The 27,737-nt window shown below is 42.5% G+C and overlaps 1 protein-coding gene across 11 annotated transcripts in view; it reads right to left on the bottom strand.

Annotated features, from left to right (window-relative positions):
- TBCE (tubulin folding cofactor E) overlaps positions 1 to 27,737 on the bottom strand; it is a 969,060-nt gene that overhangs the window by 835,693 nt on the left and 105,630 nt on the right. For all 11 annotated transcript variants that reach the window (XM_077486518.1, XM_077486519.1, XM_077486516.1 and 8 more), the window contains exon 2: positions 15,685 to 15,818. In XM_077486518.1, coding sequence (XP_077342644.1) covers positions 15,685 to 15,784 — 100 coding nt within the window. In that variant the 5' untranslated portion in view covers positions 15,785 to 15,818. The remainder of the gene's footprint in view (positions 1 to 15,684; positions 15,819 to 27,737) is intronic.

Below are 27,737 nucleotides of genomic sequence, written 5' to 3'. Positions count from 1 at the left end.
GGTATCTGAAGGTTTCTGTTTGTGGCATATTATGTTGCTCACATAAAGTTGGGAAAGGTATTATATTTGAGGATTGAAAGAATTGGTGGATTCGTAGCAGACCTGCTTTAGTCCATGCTGAAAAAGATTTTGGGGAGGACCAGGCTGGATAGAAGGAAGGGTTATGAAGGAAAGAGTAGAGGGTTTTGTTTAGATTGGAAACCAAATCGAATTTTTAACCTGTCCCATATGGAGAGACTATGTTTAGTGTAGGGATTAGTGATAGATTTCCGTTGAGTTAGGGTAAGCCAGAGGAGATTTGCAGTGGAAAGGGGATCATAGTCCACTGATTCTAATGCTTCTCATAAAGGCATTTCTTTAGTGACATGGTATTTTTGTCAACTGAGCTAATTGTGCTGCATAATAAATCTTTCATAAAATCTGGTACCCCAAGTCCTCCTTTTATTTTGGGAGCATATAGAGTTTGTTTAGGTAGGCGTGGTCTAAGTTTATTCCAGATATATTGGATGGCTTTGCGTTGGAGGATGCTTAAGAAGTGTGCGGGAACTGTTATAGGAAGTACTCTGAAGAGGTAAAGAATCTTTGGGAGAATTGACATTTTGATAATAGTTATCGATAGTTGTGTTAACATCGGGAGGTGGTTGGACATATAAAGAACACTTGGCTTAGCTGTGAAAATAATACCTAAATAGGTGATATGAGTCATTGACCAGGTAAATGGGAGAGAGCTGTGTAGTTGTAATTAAAGTTCAGGCGATAATGATACGTTTAGTGCCTTGGATTTTTGTGCATTAACTTAGGTGTCCAAATTCGGCCATGATTTTAAGAAGAATCGGTGCCTATAAAAGGGGATTAGTGAGGAAAATTAGGACATCGTCTGCGAATAGACATATTTTATGATGATTGCTTTCAAGTTCCAAACCTCTGATATCAGTATTAGATCGAATAAGTTGGGCTATGGTTTCTATTGCTAAAGCGAAAAGGAGTGGGGATAAGGGACATCCCTGACATGTTCCTCTTTCAATAGTAAAAGAGTCTGAGTGGAATCCAGAATAGGATATAAAGGCCTTTGGATCTTGATATAGGGCAGAAATCCATCTTAGGAAGTGTGTACCAAATCCCCATTTATGGAGAATTGAATTTAAATAGGGCCAGGACAAGGAATCGAATGCCTTTTTAATATCTATTGAGAGGAAGCAGGTTGGGATGTTTCGAATACGGGCTATGTGGGCTAATACTGCAGCTTGACGTATGTTATCTCCTACTTGTCTTGAAGGAATTAATCCAGTTTGGTCTCGGTGTATTAAAGTGCCTATAATAGGATTAAGTCTGGTAGAGATGATTTTAGCCAGTAATTTAATGTCTACATTAAGTATTGATATTGGTCTATAATTGGACCAAGAAGTATCGTCTGCATTTGGTTTTGGTATCATAGAAATTGAGGCCATGAGGGATTCTGAACGGAAGGAGCGACCAATAAGGGAATTACAGTGCCTTGCGAAAGTATTTGGCCCCCTTGAACTTTTCAACCTTTTGCCACATTTCAGGCTTCAAACAGAGATATAAAATTTTTATTTTTTGTGAAGAATCACCAACAAATGGGACACAATTGTGAAGTGGAACGAAATCTATTGGATTTTTGAAACTTTTTTAACTAATAAAAAAATGAAAAGTGGGGCGTGCAAAATTATTCGACCCCCTTGCGTTAATACTTTGTAGAGCCACCTTTTGCTGCGATTACAGCTGCAAGTCGCTTGGGGTATGTCTCTATCAGTTTTGCACATCGAGAGACTGAAATTCTTGCCCATTCTTCCTTGCAAAACAGCTCGAGCTCAGTGAGGTTGGATGGAGAGCGTTTGTGAACAGCAGTTTTCAGCTCTTTCCACAGATTCTCGATTGGATTCAGGTCTGGACTTTGACTTGGCCAGTCTAATACCTGGATACGTTTATTAGTGAACCATTCCTTTGTAGATTTTGCTGTATGTTTGGGATCATTGTCTTGTTGGAAGATAAATCTCCATCCCAGTTTCAGGTCTTTTGTAGACTCCAACAGGTTTTCATCCAGAATGGTCCTGTATTTGGCTGCATCCATCTTCCCCTCAATTTTAACCATCTTCCCTGTCCCTGCTGAAGAAAAGCAAGCCCAAACCATGATGCTGCCACCACCATGTTTGACAGTGGGGATGGTGTGTTGAGGATGACGAGCTGTGTTGCTTGTACGCGAAACATATCGTTTTGCATTGTGGGCAAAAAGTTCGATTTTGGTTTCCTCTGACCAAAGCACCTTCTTCCACATGTTTGGTGTGTCTCCCAGGTGGCTTGTGGCAAACTTTAGACGAGACTTTTTACGGATATCTTTGAGAAATGGCTTTCTTCTTGCCACTCTTCCATAAAGGCCAGATTTGTGCAGTGTACGACTGATTGTTGTCCTATGGACAGACTCTCCCACCTCAGCTGTAGTTCTCTGCAGTTCATCCAGAGTGATCATGGGCCTCTTTGGCTGCATCTCTGATCAGTCTTCTCCTTGTCTGAGCTGAAAGTTTAGAGGGATGGCCAGGTCTTGGTAGATTTGCAGTGGTCTGATACTCCTCCTATTTCAAAATGATCACTTGCACAGTGCTCCTTGGGATGTTTAAAGCTTGGGAAATCTTTTTGTATCCAAATCCGGCTTTAAACTTCTCCACAACAGTATTACGGACCTGCCTGGTGTGTTCCTTGGTCTTCATGATGCTCTCTGCGCTTTCAACAGAACCCTGAGACTATCACAGAGCAGGTGCATTTATACAGAGACTTGATTACACACAGGTGGATTCTATTTATCACCATCAGTCATTTAGGACAACATTGGATCATTCAGAGATCCTCGTTGAACTTCTGGAGTGAGTTTGCTGCACTGAAAGTAAAGGGGCCGAATAATTTTGCACGCACCACTTTTCAGTTTTCTATTTGCTAAAAAAGTTTAAAATATCCAATAGATTTCGTTCCACTTCACAATTGTGTTCCACTTGTTGGTGATTCTTCACAAAAAATAAAAAATTGATATCTTTATGTTTGAAGCCTGAAATGTGGCAAAAGGTTGAAAAGTTCAAGGGGGCCGAATACTTTTGCAAGGCACTGTAAATCCATCAACCATAAGCGGTGACAATAAATTAGCAAATCTTTTATAATAAATGGTTGAAAAACCATCAATACCAGGGCGTTTGCGTGGTTTTAATGATGTTATTGCGGTTTGTATTTCTAGTTCGGTAATAGGTTTATCTAGAGATTCTTGTTGAGAATTACAAAGTGAAGGCAAGTTAATTGAGGATAGGAGGTTATTTAGTCTAGTTTGATCAAAGTCATGGGAGTCCTTATAAAGTTCAGATAGTCTCTTTTGGAATTCATGCATGAATTTTAATGGGGTTACTAGTATAGTTATCTTTGGTCAGTTTCAATCTTATTGGTTTCGGACTGTACTTTTTTTTCAGTAATGCAAGGGCTTGGAAAGTATCAGGTTTATTAGTCTTCATATAGAAAGTGTTTAGAATTTCGGAGAATCTTTTCCGCTGATTCCATCAGAAGTAAATCAAGTTCTAAACGCGTTTTGTCATATTGTAACTTTGTTGACGGGGATGGATCAGATTGGAATTTCTCCGAAGCGTCATAGAATGCTGTTTCTAACATCTTGTGAAGCGGTCTCTTGTTTATAGAAGTGAGATGCTTGACTTATACAAACACCTCTGATACACGGTTTAAGAGCTTCCCAATAAGTTAGAGGATTTGTATCATTAGCATTATTGTTTGCAAAATAATCTTTGATGGCTTTTTCAATGATCCGTCTATATAAAGGCTGTGCTAGTAAACCGTCATTTATGTACCATGTTTTATGGCTTGGTCGAGGGATCAATGAGGAAAGGGATGTCAGGACTATATTATAATCAGACCATGTACATGGTAAGATAGTTGAGTCTAGGATATATGCAGAAATATTGACATTAATAAAAAGATGGTCTATGCGAGAGAATTGTTTCTGGGGGTGGGAATAGTGGGTATATTGCCGTCTCACCGGATGTTGTTCCCTCCATGTATCTAGAAGGGAATATTAATTAAGTAGTTGTTGATAGGAACAGCGTTGAGTGCGAATTGGAGTTGGGGATTTATCTAGGTATGGATATATTACTTGATTAGAGTCTCCACCCAATATAAGTGTTCCTCGTTTATGATTCTCTATGACAGAGAACAAATGGGAGAGGAATGACAGTGGGTTTTTATTTGGGGCATATAAAACTATAGTAGTTTCGGTATCTTGTAATAGGCCCGTCAATATTATGTATCGACCTTCAGGATCTTTAAGTTATGTGTGAAATGTGAATGGAGTTGTATGATGAAATGCAATTAAAACACCTTTGTTTAGTTTTTGCTGATGAAGTATAAACTTGAGGATATTTACAGCTAAAGACAAGAATGGGATGAAAAATGTGTCTCTTGAAGACAGACCACATGTGCATTTAGTTTTGAGAAAGATTGAAAAGCTTTAGTCCTTTTTGGGGGTGAGTTTAGACCCTGTACATTAAGTGTTACAATATTTAGAGGAGCCATTGTACAATTAGAATATATGTAAAGAAGAGGTTATATCTATATCTCTCTGGAAAATAATGGAGGGGGGGAGATAATGAGAGGGGGTGTAGGAAAATAAAGCAAGGATTAATAAATGGTTAGGTAATATTCTATCTATTGGTATGTATTCAACAAATTAAGAAACTTTGTTATTTAACCAGAAAGAAAAATAGGAGCAAGTATCCAAAGGTTGGTAGTAAACACCAACCCTTGGATACACTTAGTCCAAAGAGTGTCCAAACAGTCTGTTGGGCACTCGAGGAAGTATTGGAGGTGCAGTGACCATCATATAAAATGATTTGAAAATAAACATTTAATAATCAAGTCTTAGATAACTAAAAGTTTGAGGTACTAATAAAGAACCTATATTAGAACGGTAACTTTGTTTATGAAGATATAACAGTGTTACATTTAAACAAAATTTGGAACAAAATCGACATTCTAGATATGGAATTAGGTATTAAGCTCATAGCATAGTAAATAGAATGGGAATAAGCTACTTCACTTATTATGAAGATAATGTATTACCTTATATAAGTTAGAGCGTAGAAATAATTGGATTACTATAATAATCGTATTCCATTTAAATAGGTAGAGATTTAGATCTCTTACTTCATATATGAAATAATAAAAACATAGATATTTATCTTCAAGAGATATTTTATCTCAAATAGTAAAATGATAAGCAGGGTTGGACATATCCAAACTCCATAGACTCAGTTATGGGATAGATTTTATCCAAATCGACTTGCCTAAGGGGTATGTTTTTTTAGGACAGTATTGTTTATATTCATACTATCAAGAGAAAAATTGATCTAGAATAGTACATATATTTAGAAGTATAAATATGCATATATTAACGAATTTGTGCCCACGCTATAGCCAAAAGACGGCTACAGCGTGGACGCTAACTGCCGTGAGGGCGTCCCTGGATGTCCTTCTGTTTACTTCCCCTCTGTGCGCCGCCGCGGGCGCTCATTGGGGAAGTTCTGTGTTGGCCGTGTCCCTTGGACACAGCCAATCACAGATCGTGCTAAATAGCCAAACACAGCGGCCATTTAGCACTCGATTGGCCTGTCCAATGAGAGGTGATCTCATATGTAAACATATGAGATCATCTCTCATCGCTGACTCTCCCTCCTCACACAGAGACAGCGTGTGAGGAGGGAGAGATGAACAGCTGCAGCGTCAGTGAGAACATACACACACACACACACGCCCACCTGTCCCCAGTGCCACCTGTCCCCAGTGCCACCTGTCCACAGTGCCACCTGTCCACAGTGCCACCTATCAATGCCACCTGTCCCCATTGCCACCATCATCTGTTCCCAGTACCACCTGTCCCCAGTGCCACCTATCAGTGCCACCTGTCCCCAGTGCCACATGTCCCCAGTGCCACCTGTCAGTGTCACATGTCATCAGCGCCACGTATCAGTGCTGTCATCAGTTCCATCTGTCATCAGTGTCACGTATTAGTGTCACCTGTCATCAGTGCCCCATATTAGTTCCATCTTTCATCGGTGTCACGTGTCATCATTGCCACGTATTAGTGCCATCTGTCATCAGTGTCACGTGCCATCAGTGCCACGTATCAGTGCCATCTGTGTCACGTCAGTGTCACGTGTCAATGTCCTGGTGCTCTAGGGCCTTCAAAAGTGTAATAGGTAGTCAACAAGTTAGATGTGTAAGTTATGCTCCTAGAACATGTGACGGCGCTCCCTGCATGTTGGGCCTCTCTACGTGGCCACACACATGGCATCGTAATACTCAGGAGTAGCAGAATGTATTTTGGGGTGTTGTTTGTGGTATACACATGCCATGTGAGAGAAATAACCTATTACAATGACAATTTTGTGGGGAAAAAAATAAAAAAAATCTTCATTTGGCAAAAAATTGTGGGAAAAAATTACAACACCAAAAACCTTACTATGCCTCTTACTAAATTATTTGTTTTCAATTATTTTTATTAATACATTTTTCACATATACAAAAAACATTCCACATTATTACAAATTCATATATATCAACATCCTTATACAATACTTATACATACATATATATATAAAAATAAAAACACAAAAAGACCACAGTCAACATATGAATCAGTCTTAATATACTTTTCAAAGAAGTCAAGTGTAGTCCACCGTCTCCCCCCCCTCTTCCTGATATAATTTATTACCCCTACTCACTTTATTTTAATAATATTTTATTTATTATTCTTTTTCCCTCTTCCTCTCCTTCCCTTCTCTTAAGTAAATTAATTAGCCCCCAATCCCCCCCCAGTTTATTCCCCATCTTTGTTCCCTTAATCCCCCATTGAGTTTGTGTAAAACCATATAGTGTGTCTTTCACCTTGTATGTGATATAGTGACTTCCTCTTCCGGGAGAGAAAGAAGAAAAAGGAAAAGAAACCACCTTTAAATTATGAAGACGTGAGAGTCGCAACTCTCCACCAACTTTGTATTTCTCCTTCTTGATGTGCCTAGAGCCCATAAGAAACAAAACGAGAAAGAGGAGAAAGGAGAAAAATAAATAAATAAAAAGGGGGGGGGGGGTGCTGCCCACCTCCCACCTGTGTTACTATGTGGAAAAAATAAATAAATAAAAATAAGATATAAAAAAAAAAAAGAGAAAAAAGCACACCCCTACATCCATTTTAATAAACCCCTAAGTGATTCTTTTTTACAAGTCAGTGAAAAAAAATAAAAAAATATTTATTTTTTTGTCAAATCTCTTTTCTTCTCCCTTCTTCCCTCTCTCCCTCCCCTTCCTTCCATTCCCTCCCCTCCCTTCCCTCGACAAAAACGCCTCTTGATTACAAAGAGGAGAGAGTCTCAATTCTCTAACAACTTTGTATTTCTCCTTAGTGATGTGCCAAAAACCCGAAAAACAGAACAAAACCGATGATGTTAGTGAAGAAAAAAAAAGGGGGGGAAATCAAAGAAAAAGAGAAGAGATGGGGGGGGGGGGGGGAAGAGATGGGAGAGATGGGAGACAGCAGGGCATCTAGTTACTCCCCACGTAATTCATATAAGCCTGAGTTTGTCTAAATTCCAACCAACACTTCCAAGTATTAACATATTTTATTTAATTATTTTGCAAGTGTATTACTTCTTCCATACATCTAATTTTATCTATCTCCCTAAACCAATCCTTTATTGTCAGGATATTTTTTGACTTCCATTGTTTCAGAATTAGTTTCTTTGCTGCGTTCAGCAAAAATGGTGTAATAGCTTTTCTATATTTCTTCCTCGGTGTCCCTGTTACATGAAACAGGCATTGCCAGGGATCAAGTACCGTTACAGACCCACTAATCTTTATCCAATCCACTACTTCCCTCCAATACGATTGAATTAGAGGACACTGCCACCATATATGTGCATGGGTAATTTTATGTAATTTAACCCCCCTAGCGGTAATCCCGAGTCTGGCTCGGGGTAGGAATATACTGATAGGAGCGGTAACCCCGAGCCAGACTCGGGGTGGCTTCGCTCGATGCAGGGGAGGACACAGGGAGAGTTACTTACCTTGTCCCCTGGATCCAGCGATGTCCGCGGCGCTGTGTGATCGAGCCGTCCTCTGCTCGATTCACAGTGCCGAATGCCGCCGAGCTCCGTTCCCTGCGGCGTTACGGAGTTACGGCGCACGGGAGCGGAGAACTGCGGCAAATTCAAAAAAGTTAAAACACACAAAACACACACAGCACTGTAATCTTACAGATTACAGTGCTGTATTAAAAAATACACACCCCCTTTGTCCCTAGTGGTCTGTGCAATGCCCTGCATGCACTTTTATATTATAAATACTGTTTTTTACTGCCTTGAATTTGGAGATTGTCCATAGCAACCAAAAAGTGTCAATTTTTCAGTGTTTTAGGATTTGATTACATTATTGAATCATTTTTATTATTCTTTATTATATTATAAACTTTATCATACCCGGGATGTCTGCTAGACTCTGGTTTGAACAGATTTAAGAGCGTTATTCCTAAGAATTACAGGACTACAAAATAAAAGCCAGATTTCCGTGCAAAATAATTGTACCGCTTTCAGTACCTAATTCCAGACTGAATCATACCGCCAGGGAGGTTAATTGGGACGTAGTACCACTTTGTTAATATTTTATAATTCATTTCTTTCATCCCTGTGTCCACTGAAGATGAGTGGATATAAATCGAAAACTTTACCTCTCATACTTTTGGGCAACAAATGATTTAATTCCATTTCCCAACTCTCCACAAGACACAGGGAGTCCAGTTTGGGGGGGGGGGGGGCTATCAGTAGGCTATATACATTCGAAAGCCCCCGTCCACTTATACCACCTTTGTCGACCAGTCTTTCCCATGGGTCCAATCCCCTATCTGAACGAAGAGGCTTTGGGAGAGAGCCTACAAAATGTTGAAGTTGCCTATATCTCCATACATGCCAAGGCATTTTACCATATTTTTCTTGTAGTTCAGGTACAAAGAACATTCCCTTTCAAAACATCTTTTAACCCCAGGTGGTCTGATGATATCCATTTTAAATATAGTTTGTTATCCTTACCTGGAGGGTAGTAATTACCACCTGTGAGGGGTAACAGAGGGCTATTATATTCCATAGATCTATTTTTAGACAATTTATCCCATATTCTAAATGTCTCTGCGGTAATTGGGGCCATATCCCTAGGGAGGCCTCTATGTTGGGTTGGGATCCAGATAATCTGGTTTAGAGCAGAGTTACTCAATTCTGACTCAAGTGTTACCCATTTTTTATATGGAGAGCCGTGGACCCAGTCCAAAACTCTCCGCAGTGACGCTGCCACATGGTATTTTTCAAAATCTTGGAGAAATAGTTCCCCTCTCTCCTTTGGTCTATTCAAGACTTTATATGAATTACGAGTCCCTTTATTATTCCATATAAAGTTTTGCATTATTAATCTAAGGGTTTTAAAGTAAGTAGCAGGGATATTTATCGGGAGACACTGGAAGATGTACAAGGCTTTTGGGAGGGTCATCATTTTAATCACGCTTATTCTGCCGAACCATGACAATCTATGAACCAGGTAACCTTTTAAATCTTGTTTGATTTTATTCAGTAAAGGCAAATAATTATCTTGATATAGATCCATTATTAGTGTTGACAAAGACACTCCCAGATATTTCAATCCTCTTTTCCTCCACCTGAATGGGAATAGGATTCTAAGATCCCTACCTACATCTGGGGGAACCGAGATATTTAGTATCTCAGTTTTTTCCATGTTTAACTTAAACTTTGTTCATAGATATATATCACTGTTAGGGATAATCCATATCTGGAACAAAATCAATATTCCAGATATGATAAACAATTAAGTACTATGTTCATATCATAGGAAATAAGATGGGAGTAAACTATCCGCCCTCATATGAAAGATAATGTGATATCTTATATTACTCAGTTAAAGTTCAAAAACATCTGGATTACTAATAACCATATTCTTATAATCTCATAATCTAATTAAACAAGGATTTAAATATTTTAGTTCATACATGGAAATATTAAAAACAGATATATAATCTCAAGATATTTGATCTCAAATAATAAAAATAAAAAAATAAATAAAATAAAAAAGTAGATTTGGACATATCCATACTCTGTATACAGGCTAAGTATAACCAAACATGGATTTTGTCCAGATCCACTTGCCTAAGGGGTGTGTGTTTTAGGATAGTATTGTTTATATTCATACTATTTGAGAAAAAAAACTTCACCCAGTGTAGTGTACACATCTATAAGTATAAACATATATATATTAATTCATTGGTTTAGTGTCTGGAGTAGGTGATGCATAACTTCTCTTATGAATATTAAAAGAAGCAAGTTGTTCTGGGGTGTCCTTTTGATTTTGTGGGGAACCAGAGTTTGCCCGTCATTTGGATCCTTCTACAGTTGCCTCAGGTGTTGACAGGTGAAAATCCACAATTGTAGAAAGCAATTCATCAGTAGTTTTACAGGCATAGGTAGTTCCTTTGTATGTAAAACGAACTGCAAAGGGGGAAAGTCCAGCGATATGTGATATTAGAGGTCGACCGATATGGGTTTTTCTCTGGCCGATGCTGATATTTAGAAATCATGGCGGACGGTGGCCGATATATGATGCCGATTTTTTGGGGCCGATATGTTAGGCTGATTTTTTTTTTTATCCCCCTTCATCTCATAAAACAGACACCTTTCCCACTGGGGAGTTTTTTTAGGCGCTTTTGGGCTAAAAATAGCGCCTGTAAAGTGCCTGCAAAACGGCTCCCCTGCAGTCTGTGTGAAAGATAGAGTGCTTTCACACTGAGGCGATGCAAGCAGCACGTTTGGAGTGGTGTATACCGCTTCTCCACCACTCCTGCCCATTGATATTAATGGGCACCACTGCCCAAGCGCATGCAATGCGATTTGGCAGCGGTGCTTCACGGGTGCACTTAACCTCTTCTTCGGCCGCTAGCTAGGATTATATGCGCCCCACAAGCAGCCGAATAGCACCGCTAAAATGATGGTAAAGCACTGCTAAAACTAGCAACATTTTACCATCAACGTCTGCCCGCTCCAGTGTGCAAGCAGCCTATAAAATAAAAACAAGTACTCAAAACTTTTGGACGAAAAAAAAAAATGGGCTAACTACTGTTTTTTTTTTTTTTTTAAATCATTTAGTGTATTTTTTTTTCCCCCAAAAAAAATGCATTTGAAAGACCTCTCCGCAAATGCCGTGTGACATAAAATGTTGCAACAACCGCTATTTTATTCCCTAGGATCTCTGCTAAAAAAATATATATACTTTTTGGGGGGGTCTAAGTGATTTTCTGGCAGAAAATACAGGACTTTGACTTGGAAGCAACAAGTGTCAGAAAAGATTTAGTCTTTAAATGGTTAAACTGAGAACTCTACACACTGAGATGATTTCATTCATTCAAGTGTAAACATTGTATCTTTCTGTTCTTTTCTTGGCAGGCTGCCCAGAGAGGAGGAAAGACGTTTCTATGACGACTCAGGCAACTTGCACTGACTTCTATTACAGAAGTCATTTCCAAGTCCCGCTGTTCTAAATCGGCCTTTTTATCAGCTCAATCGGCCGATGCCGATTAATTAAAAAACTGCAAATATCGGCCGATATATCGGCCGGCCGATATATCGGTCGACCTCTATGTGATATGATGATATTTGGGGGACCTGTAAATGAGGTTTCATTTCTTTTCTCTTCATAAGTGTCTGTTGAGAAAGGTCTTGATAGATTTGGTACTGATGACCCTGAAATATTAAGGAATCTTTGTTGCGGGCTGCATCCAGTAATTGTTCCTTTGTGCGGAAATAATGGAATTTAATAATTATATCCCTGTGGGGACCATTTTCCTTTCTTGGCATTAGTGACCTGTGTATTCTGTCCATATCAAGTCTTTCTATTGGAACAGAGGGTGCTAGTTCCTGAAAAAGTGCCGTGGCTGTAGATTGTAGATCTTCAATATTTTCAGGGATTCCTCTAATACGGAGGTTAGATCTTCTGTTCCTATTCTCAAACTCCTCAAGGCGGTTTTGGAGGGAGGAATATTCTTCCCTGAGGCATTACAATTCATCAGCATGGTTAGATATTGTGGTATCAAGTTCATCAGTTCTCTGTTCTAGAATGGAGGTGCGCCGTCCTACCTCACAGATTTCTCTAGTTAATTTTTATGTAATAGTGTCTGATGTATTCTGAAGGGATATATTTGGTGTAACTCTTTAAAGTGACTAAAACAATAACATGACTGAACACATGTCAGTGCTATCGTGTGTAAAGAAGTGGCAGAGACTAGTAGTCAGTGTTATGGCACACTAGGTACTGGCAAACAATAGCAACCACTCTTATGACACACTGAATAGTGATAGGTACTGGCAAAAAATCTTGTGATAAGAGGATATCAAAGCAAATGATAAACAATGGAAAAGTGACTGGTGTAATAACACTGAAATCACATATATAGAAACACAAAAATAAAATGAACAAAAATTGAGACGTCCAAAGAATTATTACAACGAGAAAATGAAGGGCTCATCTGCATCTGCAGGGATCATTTTTTGGTTGTCTGCTGACATTCTAAGCTCTATTGACTCACAGAACGTATGCTCTGGTGGGTCTGAGCTATCTGGTAAGCTCACATCTTCTCTGGTGGTGGTCTTGTCATGCTGATGATTGCCAGACACTTTGTTTTTTGGTCGTTTGAAGAGTGTGCAAACGTCTTTTTGGGACTTTTGGCACGATCCTCAATGGACTTTTTGACCTAAATATTTCTTTTTGCCACTTAATTTTCTTTTTGTGCTTTTCACTTCAATGTTGTAATCTGTCTGACGGCTCAATTTTTGTTCATTTTATTTTTGTGTTTATATATATATATATATATGTGATTTCAGTGTTATTACAACAGTCACTTTTCCATTGTTTATCATTTTCTTTGATATCCTCTTATCACAAGATTTGTTGCCAGTACCTATCACTATTCAGTGTGTCATAAGAGTGGTTGCTATTGTTTGCCAGTACCTAGTATGCCATAACACTGACTACTAGTCTCTGACACTTTTTTACACACAATAGCACTGACATGTGTTCAGTCATGTTTATGCTTTAGTCACTTTAAAGCGCTACACCATATATATCCATTTACCTTTGAAATAATCTTATCCAGTTGTTGTGTTAGCAGCTATTTTTCTATTTTGTTTTAGGCAGCGCTTTGTTTCCTTGATTTTACATCTGATGTATTCTGAAGGGCTTTATGTAGGACCCTCTCAAATTGGCTAATTAGTTCAGAATTAGGTGAAGCCTGTTGTATGGAATAAGAAATAATCCCTGTGTTATATTCTGACACTTGTGTGGAAGCAGGAGACTGCAGCAGTTTGTGTGAGTTTGTGAGGGGAGGGGTACTACCATTTTTAAATGGATTTAGTCAGAGAATCTTGTGCTTTCCCTGCCTTCAGTTTAGCTTTCCTTCAGCTGTACATCATCTCAAAACATGCCCAGGGGTATTAGCAAGGTACCCGTTACAAATGTAGGTAGGTTTTCAGCCAACGCCTGGGTTATCGGCCGTTCGGGTCTAGGTCGGAACGGAGAGCTCAAGCAGACATGTCTACCTCAGGCACCTCCATGCATGCACTCCCATTTTCATGTCTTAACATTTTAATAATAACATTTTAATCTTGTACAATAAATATTCTGATACTTCTTAATCTATCCGGTTAGTCCTTTCAGTTCAGTAATTAGGTTTTTTTTGTGCAATTTCCTAGGATGAGGTATCAGACACATTTTGTCCAAACATTGAGGGTTCTCTTACGAGACCCTCCCCCATTACTCCTTGTTCTACAATTAATGGGCTGCATTTTAGCTCAGTAAAAAAAAAAGAAGCTGTACTGAGCTTGTTCAAGCTGCAGTGTGCAAGAGGCCTAAATAGAAGCATTTTCCAATGTAATTTCTGGATCAGCTATCCCAACGTGCTTTTCTATCATGTACCTTATCCACAGGAGGATTGAAATCTTGTCAGTTTGTTTGTATTTTTAAAAGGATTTTCAGATTCCATCACTTCACCTCCCAGAAGCCCTCCCTTCTTTTTTGCATTACTGAAAAGGGTGTTCACCACTACTATGGAACACACCTTCCTCATTACAATACTACCTTCCACCCAGTTCCTGTACAGTCTTCTTTAGGTCTCTCATCAGCTATGTAATACAGGGGCTTGTCTGATTTGATACAAATTGAATAGATTGTTCAGGTGTGTCCTCCTACACCATAGTTCTGGTAAACCTAAAGGAAATTGTACACAGATTGTACAATCAGATTGCATAGTGTATAGTCATCTTTATACAAGTACATAGGAGGGAGTGGATGGAGACGGGCCTCATTCACATCTCCACGTTGCGAAAACTCATATTCCTGCATGCATTTGTTTTGGAGCGTTACCACTTGTCACACATAGGGCAGCTCATTCACTTCAGTGGGCTGCCCTACATGTAACAAATCGCCCTAGAGAAGCTCCAAAACTTATTTTTTTAAAGTGGAGCATGGTGCGTTACTACAGCTTTTGATGTGTTTTCCACACTTGGGGTGTCTTTAATATGTATAGACAACACACGCCAGATGCATATTTGCAGTGTTTCTAAAAACGAAAATTGCAAAGCATGCATTTTTTGTGTGCTTTGCCATGCATTTGGAAATGCACATTGTTCTTGCATAAAATGCACCAATTTCACATCCAGGCCCCACTCACACCTAGAGTAGTGGAAGCACATTTTTTGGCTAGGTTTTCCAGACACATAGGGCAGCCTGTTAACTGTAATGGGCTGTGCTACACGAGGCAAAGTAGTTAATGGGAAATTTTGGAGTAGTGCGAGTTGCATTTTTTTTTAACCATATTTGTTTCCTTTTTTTCATGTGGCAAAGTGTGTGTTTTCTTCTGTGTTTGGTGTGCCGTTAAGAATGACGTTGAAAGTGCAACTAGGTAATTTTAGGTGTATAAATGTGGTCAACACAATGCAACTGCTCCTGTGTGAACAGCACTGTGTGGTGTGGTTTTAATATTCATATTTGGCGTTGAAGGGCAGTTATGAGGCTTTAAAATACTGAATGAATACACCATAAACACAGGGTACTAAGGCATGTGTAAACAAGCCCATAGGCCCCTTTCACGCATGTGGACCGTTCAGGTCTGCCTGTCATTTTTTTCAAGCGGACCTGAATGGTCATGCCATGCAGTTCTATGGAGCGAAAGATGTCAGTGGTGACGTGTCTCCTGACATCCCATCCGATCTGCTCCGCTAAATCCAGATGGATGGCGGTCCTATTTTCCGTCCGTCTGCAGATCGGCTCGGATGAAAACAGACAGGCGGTCCATTTTCATCCAATCTCCTCATAGAGGAGGGTGGAGATCTGACAGGTCCATCTCTGCACAGTGAGCAAAGGCGGACCAGTCATCCGCCGGCGTGGCGGAGATCAGCGGAGCGATACCTGTAGAGAAAGCAGAGTCCGTGAAAACGGATCTGCATGTGTGAAAGGGGCCTCAGACCAATTTATTCTCTAGTGTTGTTGTTTTAAAAATAGGAAACAATAGTAAACAAAGCCTACCTGAAGTGGGTGGAATGGTTCCAACATAACACACTGTTCCATACTCCCCATCACAAATGATTCGTCTACCGCAGACTTCACTAGAAAGTACATCCTCCATTTTAATGAAATTCGCACACACCTGAAAAACACACCTACAACAAACAAGCAAAAAATAAAAATAAAATAAATGTCTAATGCTTATACATGTTTCCTACACCCATTTCCCCCCCCCCCCCCCAGGCAAGCAAGCTATTAACTTAGCTAGTTAACTGCTAGTCAACCTTCAGTTACAGCATTTGCTAGTTAAGGCATGACAACAACATTGCAATAATAGCTTTTAAACAGATATAATTAAAATGTAACTCTTGGAGTCAGGAAAACATGTCAGAAGTCACTAATGCAAATAGCCACGCAACTAGACAGCAGAGAGAAATTACACTTTGTTTTCTGAAGAGAGGCAAGTAAACACTATATAAATATGTGCTTTGTTCATATTTTGTGGCTGAGGTTTACAACCATTTTAAAGTGTTAATTCACTTTCATAGAAAAAAAAAAAATGAAGGTGAACCCTGTACACCCTCCCCACTCAATTGGTCTCCACTGTACTTACCTCTGGGGATGCTGTGCTGCCAGTGCCCAAATGCAGCTGTTCCAGCAGTCCAGGGATTTGAGATCCTTGCTGTTTCCCTTTCTTCTGTTAAGCACTTTCCAGGACATACCTAAGCGATTCTAATTGGTCAGTGCCTACAAAGTGAATCACTCTAGTCTAGAGCAGCAACTAACGAGTATTTTCATAATCAATTAATCGGACAATTATTTTTTCGAATAATTGGATCAAATCATTAAAAAAAACGTAATATGCAATTTTTCCATTTATTTAAAAGCAATAGAGAAAAAAATTGTATTACACTCAAACTGCAGAATAAAACACCAATGACGGGGCATTATTCCTCCCGGGACCACCAATGATGGGGCACTATTCCTCCCGGGAACACCAATTACGGGGCACTATTCCTCCCGGGAACATCAATGATGGGGCACTATTCCCCCCTCCCAGGAACACCAATGGGGCACTATTCCCCCTCCCTCCCAGGAACACCAATGGGGCACTATTCCCCCCCCCCCCCCCCCAAGAACACCAATGGGGCACTATGACTATTTCCCCCCTCCCTCCCAGGAAAACCAATGATGGGTACTACTTTTCCAGCCACCCCCTCATAATACCAATGATGGGGCACCCCCCCCCCCAGGAATACTTAGGAGTTAGGATGGGGCACTGGTCATAAAAATGAATGTAATGTGTATGTTTTTACTGTGTTATATATTAGCCATTAGCCACTTCCTTTGTGCAGCTTGGCTCTCCTCGCAGCTGCTTCTCTTGGCAGAGAAGATCAGTGGGGAGCTGACGTCAGCGAGGAGGAGAGGCGCAGACATGCCTGGTCACAGACGGCAGTGCCTTGTACACAGGAGGATTTATTTGACGGATGGACAGGGAGGAAGGTGCGGACCAACTAATCAATAGTGAAAATCGTTGACAACGATTTTAATAATCGATTATAACGATTAATCGTTTCAGCCCTACTCTAGTCTTTTCTGGAAGTGCTGAACACAGAAGAGAGAAGAGCAAGAAATTAAAATCCCTGAGCCACTAAACCAGCTGCGTGGGCAGTACAGTGGGGACAGTGGGGGGAGGGCGTACAGTGCTAGTTCACGGTTTCATTTTTTTTTGTAAATGGTGAACACTTTAAAATAAACTTTTTCACTTCATCATAATCAAAGCTGCTCTGGTCAGCTAAGAAAAATAATAATTGGGTACCCCACAGCAAGCATACTAATGGATTACTGCTCCTTTAGGCTAAGAGGATATAGCAGATATAAAATGCTTATCATATCCCTTGTTTATTTGGCAACCAGTGATCTCCTCTGCTCAAGTTGCATGCCCTGAAATGTGGCTGGGCCCCAACCATCCTCTTGGACCTCTATTGCCCCAGTGATGTTAATTTGGACAAAACGCATTGGGTAGAGTGATAGCCCACAGGGCGCTGGATGTGGTGTATAAGAAAAGCCTTGATTTTTTTTTCTTTGAGATGTAAGCATATATGTGGCAGGGCTGGGCTCAGCCCTTCCTTCTCGGAGCTGGCCGCTCAGCTGTCGGCTAATTTCCAGATCCCATCTCTCCACAGTGACTCACCCGTCGATGATATCCTGCTTTTCAGTCCTGCCTACTTAAGCCATCCGGCCCAGATGATCTCTTCCTTCGCTGTGTTCCTGTTAAAGACTTTTGCTTGGGTGACATTCCTTCTGGCTCCAGATCCTGCTTGCTGTTCTACTACGCTCATCTCTGGCTCCCTGACGTTTTGGCTTGACTATCCGTTCCGGTCCCTGAACTCTGTTTTGACTACATTTACTCGGTTTACCTTTTTTTATTATTATACACTAGACAAGTGAGATTTAACTATTAAACAAATGAGATTTAAATGCAATTCTGTCTCAGTCCAATTCATGGTTTCTGACAGTAGGTGAAGCCCATGAATTCAGAAAATGCAGTCAATCCACTTGTTGGTAATATTTCTTCCAGATTGGATGAGCAGGATCACCACATGGATCAGTTTGCCATGGTGTTACAAATGCTCCTGAGTCACACGGCTCACCTGGAATCTCCCACTGTGGCTGCTCCAGTACAACCTGTGTTGCAGGCCATCCCTGCTGCTGCTCCAGTCTCTGTGCAGGCACCTGCCTCAAGTATTACCTCTATAAGAGGTATGTCTGGTTTCGCTCCACTTCCCCAGCGATTTAGGGGCGATCCAGTCCAATGCAGAGGGGTTCTCAACCAGGCATTTCCCACAGACAGAAGCAAAGTAGGTTTTGTGATATCTTTGCTTTCTGAGTGAGCCTTGGCCTGGGAAAACCCTCTATGGGAGATGCATAAACTCAGTGTCTTGAGTTACCCTGGGTTTGTGGCTTCCTTTAAACAGGTATTAAACGGTATCCCGAACGATCCGCTTCTGCTGCCAAGTGCCTCATGTCCATCAGAGTACAAGAACTGTTGCCGATTACACCACTGAATTCCGTACTCTGGCAGCAGAGGTTGCTTAGAACAATGAGGCCCTCGTGGCTGATTTTTTTCATGGTCTCTCGGATACCATCAAGGATGAGATAGCAGCCCGAAATATAACCACTGAGCTGGAGAAGTTGATCATGTTTGCCACTCTCATTGGCTCCGGACTCAGAGAAAGACTCCTAAGGATCGCTTGCGGAAGCATCTGTTACGGCTATTTTGCCTACCTCACTTATATACTTACCTATACATAAAATAAGTAATTAAAAAAACTTTTATCTATATGAATCAAACCATGAAATTAAGAATGAATGATATCTGTGCGAAAAGGGTAACAATCTAATTTATTTAAGCATACTATTTTACAGAAAAGAAGAGATTACCAAATATAATGTGGAGGATACAACCTTAAAAACAACGATGTTACCAGAGTCACCAAATATGGCTATAATGGTCATACACATCCTTTCAAGAGATCAATATTATATTAAGGCAAAGTCCTATGGTAGAAAGGGTTATAGAAAAGGAAAGAGACATAATACAGACACATTATCTAGTTTTCCCCTAAGTTACCATTTTTGCAAAGGGGGGGGGGGGGGACACCGGGATGAAGAGAGATAAGGGAATACATTACACAGGAATCTTACGTGTCCAGTCCATGAGAGCTTAAGAGATCTGGCATCTCTAGGGATATTGGTTTTATGTTGTTAGAATACCCCACTCCTACCAATCAGAACTCAGGGTCACCTCATTGGTTCAGAAGTGGCATTGAATCCTGATTGGCTACCCCTGCAGCCTAATGTTTATTGGTTGAGTTGCCACAAATTCTGCATGCTTCACACCTAAACTTTCGGTGCCTTTCTGTCTATATATGTTGAGCAACTTCCTTTGACCCCAAACCCTGCCAGTTTCTACATTAGCATTTCAAGGACTTGGGAGCCACAATGTCTGCCCCTCGTCCCAAAAGGACAATAGAACAACTTATTTACTATGCAAAAACACACCAAAAGATGTTGGTATGTTTTGAGATATATATATATATATATACATATATATATATATATATATATATATACATATACACACACACAAAACATGTATACATACACTTAAACCTGAAAATATTAAGTCATACATTCATATATATATATATATATATATATATATATATATATATATATATATATATATATATATATATATATATATATATATATATATATATATAAATAACGAGGCATGGAAATTTAATTAGAAAGTCCTCACAATGGTTTCCTTAAAGCTCCTTGCTATAAATATTATATTTCAAAATCTCCACCACACCTCCTGTAGATTTGTCTCCGAGCTTTGCAGTCCCACCCTTGCCTCCCTCACCTCCCATGCGAGTACCGAGTTGGTCAGTGAAGACTTGGGCTTCGCGTGTCTCTCTGAGGGTGAGAGAACCCTTAGGAGGAGGAAGAGATTGTGCCTTTATTGTGGCCAGGCAGGTCTCCTTTTGAAGTCTTGTCCTACTTGTCCAGGGTATGGCCGAAATCTTCAGGTCCTGTCACGGACAGACCTTAGGTGGCATTGCTTTGTCCCCAGTTATCCAGGATAAGCCCCTGGTTTCAATTACCCTTTCTTGGGTAGAGTCGTCTGTCAAGATACAGGCTTCAATCGACTCTGGAGCAGCAGGCCTGTTCATTGAGGCTGCCTGTTCCATGTGTGCTCAGAGTAAGACTTTACAAAACTTTCCAGTTGGCCTCCTACAACCCATACCCAATGGAGAGAGGACCTGGATCCACCATTCTATGGATTTCATTGTGGAGTTGCCCAACTCCCAGGGCAACACAGTTATCCTTATGGTGGTTGACCGTTTCTCGAAAAGGTCTCATTGTATTCCACTTAAGAAGTTTTTGAAATGAAATGTACTATAGGAGACCACTTCAGGGAGGGGTGCTTAGGCTGGGAGAAACGCACCTAGGTGTACCATCATATAGGCAAAATTAGGTCATCAGCTCTACAAGGCATTTGGTCAAAGTAAACAAAGGGATCTAGGTCTTATTGTGTCGTGTTTGAGATGTCTGAATCTAGCCACACCTGCCAAATTTTGTCAAACTTGGCTGGACAGCATCTAGCGAGATAAACCGATTTGTATAATGGCACCGCTGAGTTGATCAATGATTTCCATGAATTAAAGATGGGTACCTCTGGTTGTTACCATTTTATGAATAAAGCCTTCCTAGCATAAAATAATAGGAGTCCTATTAGAGTGCTGGCAGCTTGGCAGTGGGCCGACCAGACCCAGCAGGCAGAACGACACCTTCAGGGGAACATGGATCATGAGCGGAGTTTCAATGAATTTTGTGGGGATTGGATCTTGGGACAGGACCACAACATATGGTTGAAGTCAGCTTCAGCTTATACCACACTTCCAACAGTTGGAGGAGGAAATTGGGTAAATTTTGTATAGCCTCTGGGATGACAAGTAAACCCCATGGATCAGTTTAAATTGCATAAATCGATCTCTTACGGAGATAAGTTGGAGAAAAGGATACTCCCAGGTGTCTTCCCAGTCCTCAGGTGCAAGAGCAGGGATCAAGCCCTGCCATTTAGAGAACAAATCCTCCAGACTAAAGTGGACTGAGGATAATAAGGCCTTGTAAATGGTAGAGGTGGGTTTTAGCAGAGGGACTTCCCACAATGTGGACTTGTGGTTGGACTGTAGGAGAAGCACTGGGGTGGATCCAAATTGGGTAGTGAAGGCATGGCGAATTTGAAGAAATCTAAAGAATTGTCTATTAGTAAGCCCAAATTTCTCCTTAAAAGGAGTCAAAGGATAGCAGGGAGCCACTAGTACAGATATGCTCCAGTTTTTTTATGCCCTTGGCAGCCCAGAACCCTGGGTCCGGGACAGATTTAAACTCTGACAAATGTGGGTTGAGACACAGGGGGGTGTCCGGAGATCTAGTGTGGGGGTCTCCTTGTAGTTTACATATCACTAGTTGCCAAGCCCTGATCACCACCTTCATGGAGAGTGAGAGGAGAGGGGGCCCCAACACCTCTATGTAGAGCATTTCTCAGTGCCTCGTATGAACGTACGGCTTCAAGGACTACGTGCAGCTTCAAGGATTATAGCAGCATTGGTGTCATCAGAGGCTAACCAGTTATGGGCGTGGGATAGTAATGCAGCAAAAATATTTCCGTAGATCCGGACAGGCTAGACCACCCTTTGTCCAGGGCCTTTTGAGTATAGATTAATTCTGGGGGGGCTAGACTTCCACAGAAAGGAGGTTACTATAGTGGAGCCAAAGTTTTGAAAGAAAGATTTGGGATCCAAACTGGGGAGTGCCTCAGAGCATAAAGAAAACCTGGGAGGAATTTAATTTTGTGTAGGTTTATCCTGCCTATAAGGGATGATGGCAGGTTATTCCAAGCACAAAGTTTTAGTTTGAGTTGGGCGAGTAATGCTGCATACTCACGTAGCCGACTATCCGGCGGACTTAGTCTGGCGGACTTTCCGAACTAGCTACTTGCCCACACACGGCACTTTTTCAGCGGACTAATACGGCGTACTAAGTCCGCTGGACTATCCGCTGTACTTTTGAAAAAGAACGGACTCGCCCACACAAGCGGAGGAAAGTCCGCTCATTTTGAGCCCGTCTCCAGGTAGCCGGGGGCCAGCGAAGGAGGCGTCGCTGGCCCTGTCACCTGGTATGGACATCGGCGTGGGGGTCCCCCCGGTCCATATCAGACCCTTATCCAAGCACGCTACCCGGCCAGCCAGGAAAGGGGGTGGGGACGAGCGCCCCCCCCACCACAAAGCACCTTGTCCCTATGTTGATGAGGACAAGGGCCTCTTCCCGACAACCCTGGCCGTTGGTTGTCAGGGTCTGCGGGCGGGGGGCTTATCGGAATCCAGGAGCCTCCTTTAATAAGGGGGCCCCTGGATACCGGCCCCCACCCTATGTGAATGAGTATGGGGTACAATGTACCCCTACCCATTCACCTGTGAAAAAAAAAAGTAAAAAAAAAAAAAACACAACACAAAAGGGTTAAAATAGTTTATTGCACAGCTCCGGGGGTCTTTCGTCTTTGGGGGTCTTCTCACCGGACTAGCGGAGGAGCCCGGCTTTCTTCTTCGTCGCCGCCCTCTTCTTCCGACTTCGGGGGTCTTGCCCCCCTCTTCCGTTCTTCTTGCCGGGCCAACGCCTGTAAAAGAGCTAGAACAAGGCGCGGTGTCCGGTCTTCTGTTCTTCTCTTCAGATGTTGCCTTGTTGCCGTCTCAGCTCACAATGGCGGGGACACGGCGCGCAGCAACTTATATAGGGACATCACCGGATGATGTCCCCGCCCATTATGATGTCACAGTCCCAGAGGATGCTGGGACTGTGACACCATAATGGGCGGGGACATCATCCGGCGATGTCCCTATACAAGTCACCGCGCGCCGCGTCCCTGCCATTGTGTCCAGAGAGAGCGACGAGGCAACATCTCCAGAAGAGAACAGAAGAAAAGAACAGAAGGCCAGAAGACAGCGGCGACAGAAGATCGCTTGTAAAAGACCTAGAAGGCGCGGTGGCCCGGCAAGAAGAATGGAAGAGGGGGGCAAGACCCCCCAAGTCGGAAGAAGAGGGCAGCGACTAAGAACAAAGAAGGCGAGAAGACCCCTGAAGACAGAAGACCCCCGGAGCTGTGCAATAAACTATTTTAACCCTTGTGTGTTGTGGTTCATTTTACATTTTTTTTCACAGGTGAATGGGCAGGGGTACATTGTACCCCATACTCATTCACATAGGGTAGGGGGCTGGTATCCAGGGGCCCCCTTATTAAAGGGGGCTCCCGGATTCCGATAAGCCCCCGCCCGCAGACCCCGACAACCAATGGCCAGGGTTGTCGGGAAGAGGCCCTTGTCCTCATCAACATGGGGACAAGGTGCTTTGGGGTGAGGGGGCCGTGCGGCCCCCCTTTCCCAAGGCACCCCCCATGTTGAGGGCACGCGGCCTGGTACGGCTCAGGAGGGGGGGGCGCTTGCTCGTCCCCGCCCCCTTTCCTGGCCGTCCGGTTAGCGTGCTCGGATAAGGGTCTGATATGGATGGGGGACCCCCACACCGATTTTTCGGCGTAGGGGTTCCCCTTTAAGTCCATACCAGGTGACGGGGCCAGCGACGCCTCCTTCGCTGGCCCCAGCTACCTGGAGACGTGGGGGGAAAGTCCGTTCATTTTAAAAGTACGGCGGACTGGCACACACACGGCCGGATTGTCCGCCGAAATGCGAGTCCGGCGGACAGATTGGAGTGCAAAAATACTTTTAGTGCGCCAGACTTTTGGGTAAAAAAAGTCAGCCGGAGCCCACACACGGCGGGATTGTCCGCCTGACTTTTCCACCGGACTGTTTGATCGCATGTACAAGGCATAAGGGGTATAGATTTAATTTAGCAAAGTCGGAGAATCTAGGAGTAATGTCAATGCCCAAATATCGGACAGAGGAGGACCAGGTCAGGGAGACAGAGGGGTCTGCATGAAGATTTGCCTGAGGGTCAATAGGGAGTGCTTGAGATTTGTTCCAATTTACTCTCAGCCCAGAATATTCGGAAAATTCAGAAATAAGGTTCAGAGCAGCACGGAGGGAGGGTCCCGGGTCATTGAGAAAAAGCATGAGGTTGTCCGCGTAAAGAGCGAGTTTTCAGTGATCGTAAAAGGCATCAAGGTCGGCTCTAAGTCGGAGTTCCTGAGAGCTGCAGCCAGGGGTTCCATAGCCAGGGCGAACAAAAATGGGGAGAGGGGACACCCCTGCCTAGTACCTCTCTCTACTGAGAAAGTATCGGACAGCAGGCCCCCTAATTTGACTTGTGCTATTGGGGATTTGTATAATATGTCGATCCACTTGCAAAAGGAGGGACGAAATCCAAATGTCTGTAGGACTGATTTCATGTGTTGCCAGATTACCGTATCGAAGGCTTTTTCAATATCTAATGCAACCATTGCATTGGTTTAGGAATGAGAATATGGGAGCTGCAGATGAGTGAAAACTCTTTGTAGATTAATGTCGGATTTTCCTGGCATGAACCCGGTTTGATCGGTGTCAACCAGTTCAGGCTGGACTTTGACCAACCTAGTGGCGAGGACCTTTTAGGTCGTAGTTTAATAGAGAAATCGGCCTGTAGATCTCAGTGTTTGAGATCTTTGCCTGGTTTAGGGAGAAGTATAATGTGGGCACCGTATATAGTGGGCAGTAAGGAGTTAACCTCCAAGCTGTGGGAGAAAAGTAGCTGAAGCTTGGGGGCTATAAGCTTGGTGTATCTTTTATACCAGCCACCTGGAAGGCCATCTGATCCAGGAGTTTTGGGGGGAGGAGTGAGGCGATGGCCAACTCTATCTCATGGGTTGTTATTGGGACCTCTACGGCCCTGATCTCTGTGGCTGGCAGGCAGGGGAGCTGTAATTTTTGTAGTCCTGAGTAGTAGTCTCAGGAGCAGGGCATTTGGGTTGGTGATATAAATTTCTAAAGAAAGCAAAAAATTTGTGAAGGATTGCATCCCGGTCTCCAACAATTTGGGGATTATAGTTTGGAGACACGGGTCGGGTACCAAATTGGCTAGCAGACAGACATTTTTATCGCCCGATTCAAATATTTTACAGGACAGTAAGCATACATTGGTCTGAGTTAGAGAGGCATAACCCTTTTATGACTAAGCCTATTTCTGACATTTGGTGTTTACAAGTTAAAATCCCAATTTTTTGCTAGAAAATTACTTAGAACCCCAAACAAATATTTCTTTTAGCAGAGAATCTAGAGAATAAAATGGAGAATTGTTGCAATATTTTATGTCACATGGCCTTGAAGGCATCCCACACCACCACAGGGGAAGCTGTTGCGAGACCAGTAGTCTTTTAGCTGCGGAGATTCAAGTTACACTGTCATTGTCAATCCATCTGGGAACTAGCCTCCAAGTGCTTGGATCTTTCCGCCTACCCAACTTGAGGCATATTTCAAACGAAGAGTGGTCAGAGTCTCCCGCTGGGAGATACCAGGCCCCAAAAACTTTAGAGCACTGAGGTACTACCAAAAGCATAGTCTATTTCTGGAGCCAGATTTATGCGTTGTGGAAAAACTTTGGAGTTAGTATGTTTCCATCTCCATAGCTCAGATAGAGCGAAGGTGTCCGCCCATTGAGCGAGGTTAGGGGAAACAGTGCACTGGGGGTTAGAGGAATCTAGGGCTGGGTCATGGATTGAATTTAAGTCCCCAGAAGCAACAGGAGTCAGCAAGTGGAAGGTAAGCCTACCCCTCAATGCAGGTGATGGGAGGAGTCAGAAGTAGAAAAGGAGGAAAGAAGTAGGGAACATGGAGCAGGCTTGAAGGACTGGGGGTTCAGAGACCCCAGCGATGGATAACCTAGAGGGCATCCGGGCAGTCCCGCTAGGTGGGCACAAGGATGGAGAAGGATGGTAGACAGCTTGGTGGAGTCCCCCTGCTTGGCCCCTCCACGGGATAACAGCATCTCACAACACGTTGTAATATGCTGGGTTAAACCAACAGCCCTGGTACATAAACAGACCTTGTAACAAAAAACACTGGCTTCCATTTTTGCTCGGGAGATCTTTCGCTTACATGGGCTACCCAAGGTGATTGTCTCGGACAGAGGTGGTCAGTTTGTGTCCCGATTCTGGCGAGCCTTTTGTGCACAGTTGGGAATTCAGCTTGCTTTCTTCTCTGCGTATCATCTCCAGTCTAACGGGGGTCGCTGAACAAGCCAATCAGTCCTTGGAGCAATTCCTATGTGGTTATATTTCTGACCATCATAACAACTGGTCAGACCTCTTACCGTAGTCGGAGTTTGCTCACAATGGTGCCTTGAATTTTGCTTCCCGATTGTCCCCGTTTATGGCGAACTATGGTTTCCAACCTTCATGTTGCCTGACTCATTTGTTCCGCACAGTATTCCTTCATTAGAGGAGCATCTCTGTGGTCTTCGTTCCACTTGGGCACAAGTCCAGGAGGCTTTGCGACATGCTAATGATAGGTACAGACTCCATGCTGACCACAGACGCTTGCCTGCGCCTTCGTACCAGGTTGCAGACAGGGTCTGGCTGTCATCTCGCAACCTCCGACTTAGTTTTCCCTCTCTGAAGTTTGCACCTCAATTTATTGGGCCTTTCCATATTCTTCGCAGGATTAACCCAGTGGCTTACACATTAGACCTCCCTTCTAATATGCGCATATCAAATGTATTTCATGTCTCCTTATTAAAACCTTTGGTCTGCAACAGCTTTACCACCTTGGTGCCTCGTCCTCACCCTGTACAGGTTGAGAACCATGAGGAGTATGAAGTACAGTCCATTGTTGACTCTCATGGGCGCATACAGTACCTGGTGCATTGGAAAGGGTACGGTCTGGAGGAACGCTCCTGGGTCTCATCCTCGGATGTACATGCCTCTGTCCTCCTCCGTGATTTCCATAGACGTTTTCCCCTCAAGCCTGGTGGTCCTCCGAGGGGGAGGGGTCATAGAGGAGGTGGTACTGTCAGGGCTGGGCTCGGCCCTGCCTTCTCTGAGCTGGCCGCTCAGCTGTCGGCTAATTGCCAGCTCCTATCTCTCCGCAGTATCTCACCTGTTGATGATATCCTGCCTACTTAAGCCGTCCAGCCCAGATGATCTCTGCCTTTGCCTTGATCACATGTCTAGAGACGCTCTCCTGTGTTCCTTTTTTTTTTTTTTTTAATCTTTATTTAAGGAATGCGGATAATACAGAGATGCAAAGGATCAAACCTGGCAATCAACAGCCTGTAATTAAGCTTAATACAATGAAGCATCAAATAAGTCGGTGTACATTACTGAGGCATCTTTCGAGGTTAACTCAAAACTTTATAGTTCAACGTACTGACTGTATTCAAGAGACTTTATAATAGGTGTAATTTGCCATTCAACCGGGCCGGAACAGGAGACTTTCTAGCCTGTATAAAGCCAAAATTTTAGAGGATGTGTGTAAACCTTTTCGTAAGATCTCTAGTGAGAGAAAGTAAAGCAAGCT

The sequence above is a fragment of the Lithobates pipiens genome, unplaced genomic scaffold (assembly GCF_037356315.1).
Source record: "Lithobates pipiens isolate NorthernLeopardFrog02 unplaced genomic scaffold, aLitPip1_a1.2 Scaffold_18, whole genome shotgun sequence".
NCBI lineage: Eukaryota > Metazoa > Chordata > Amphibia > Anura > Ranidae > Lithobates > Lithobates pipiens.
Note: the sequence above shows the minus strand (reverse complement) of the source record. Positions and strands in the feature narration are given on the sequence as shown.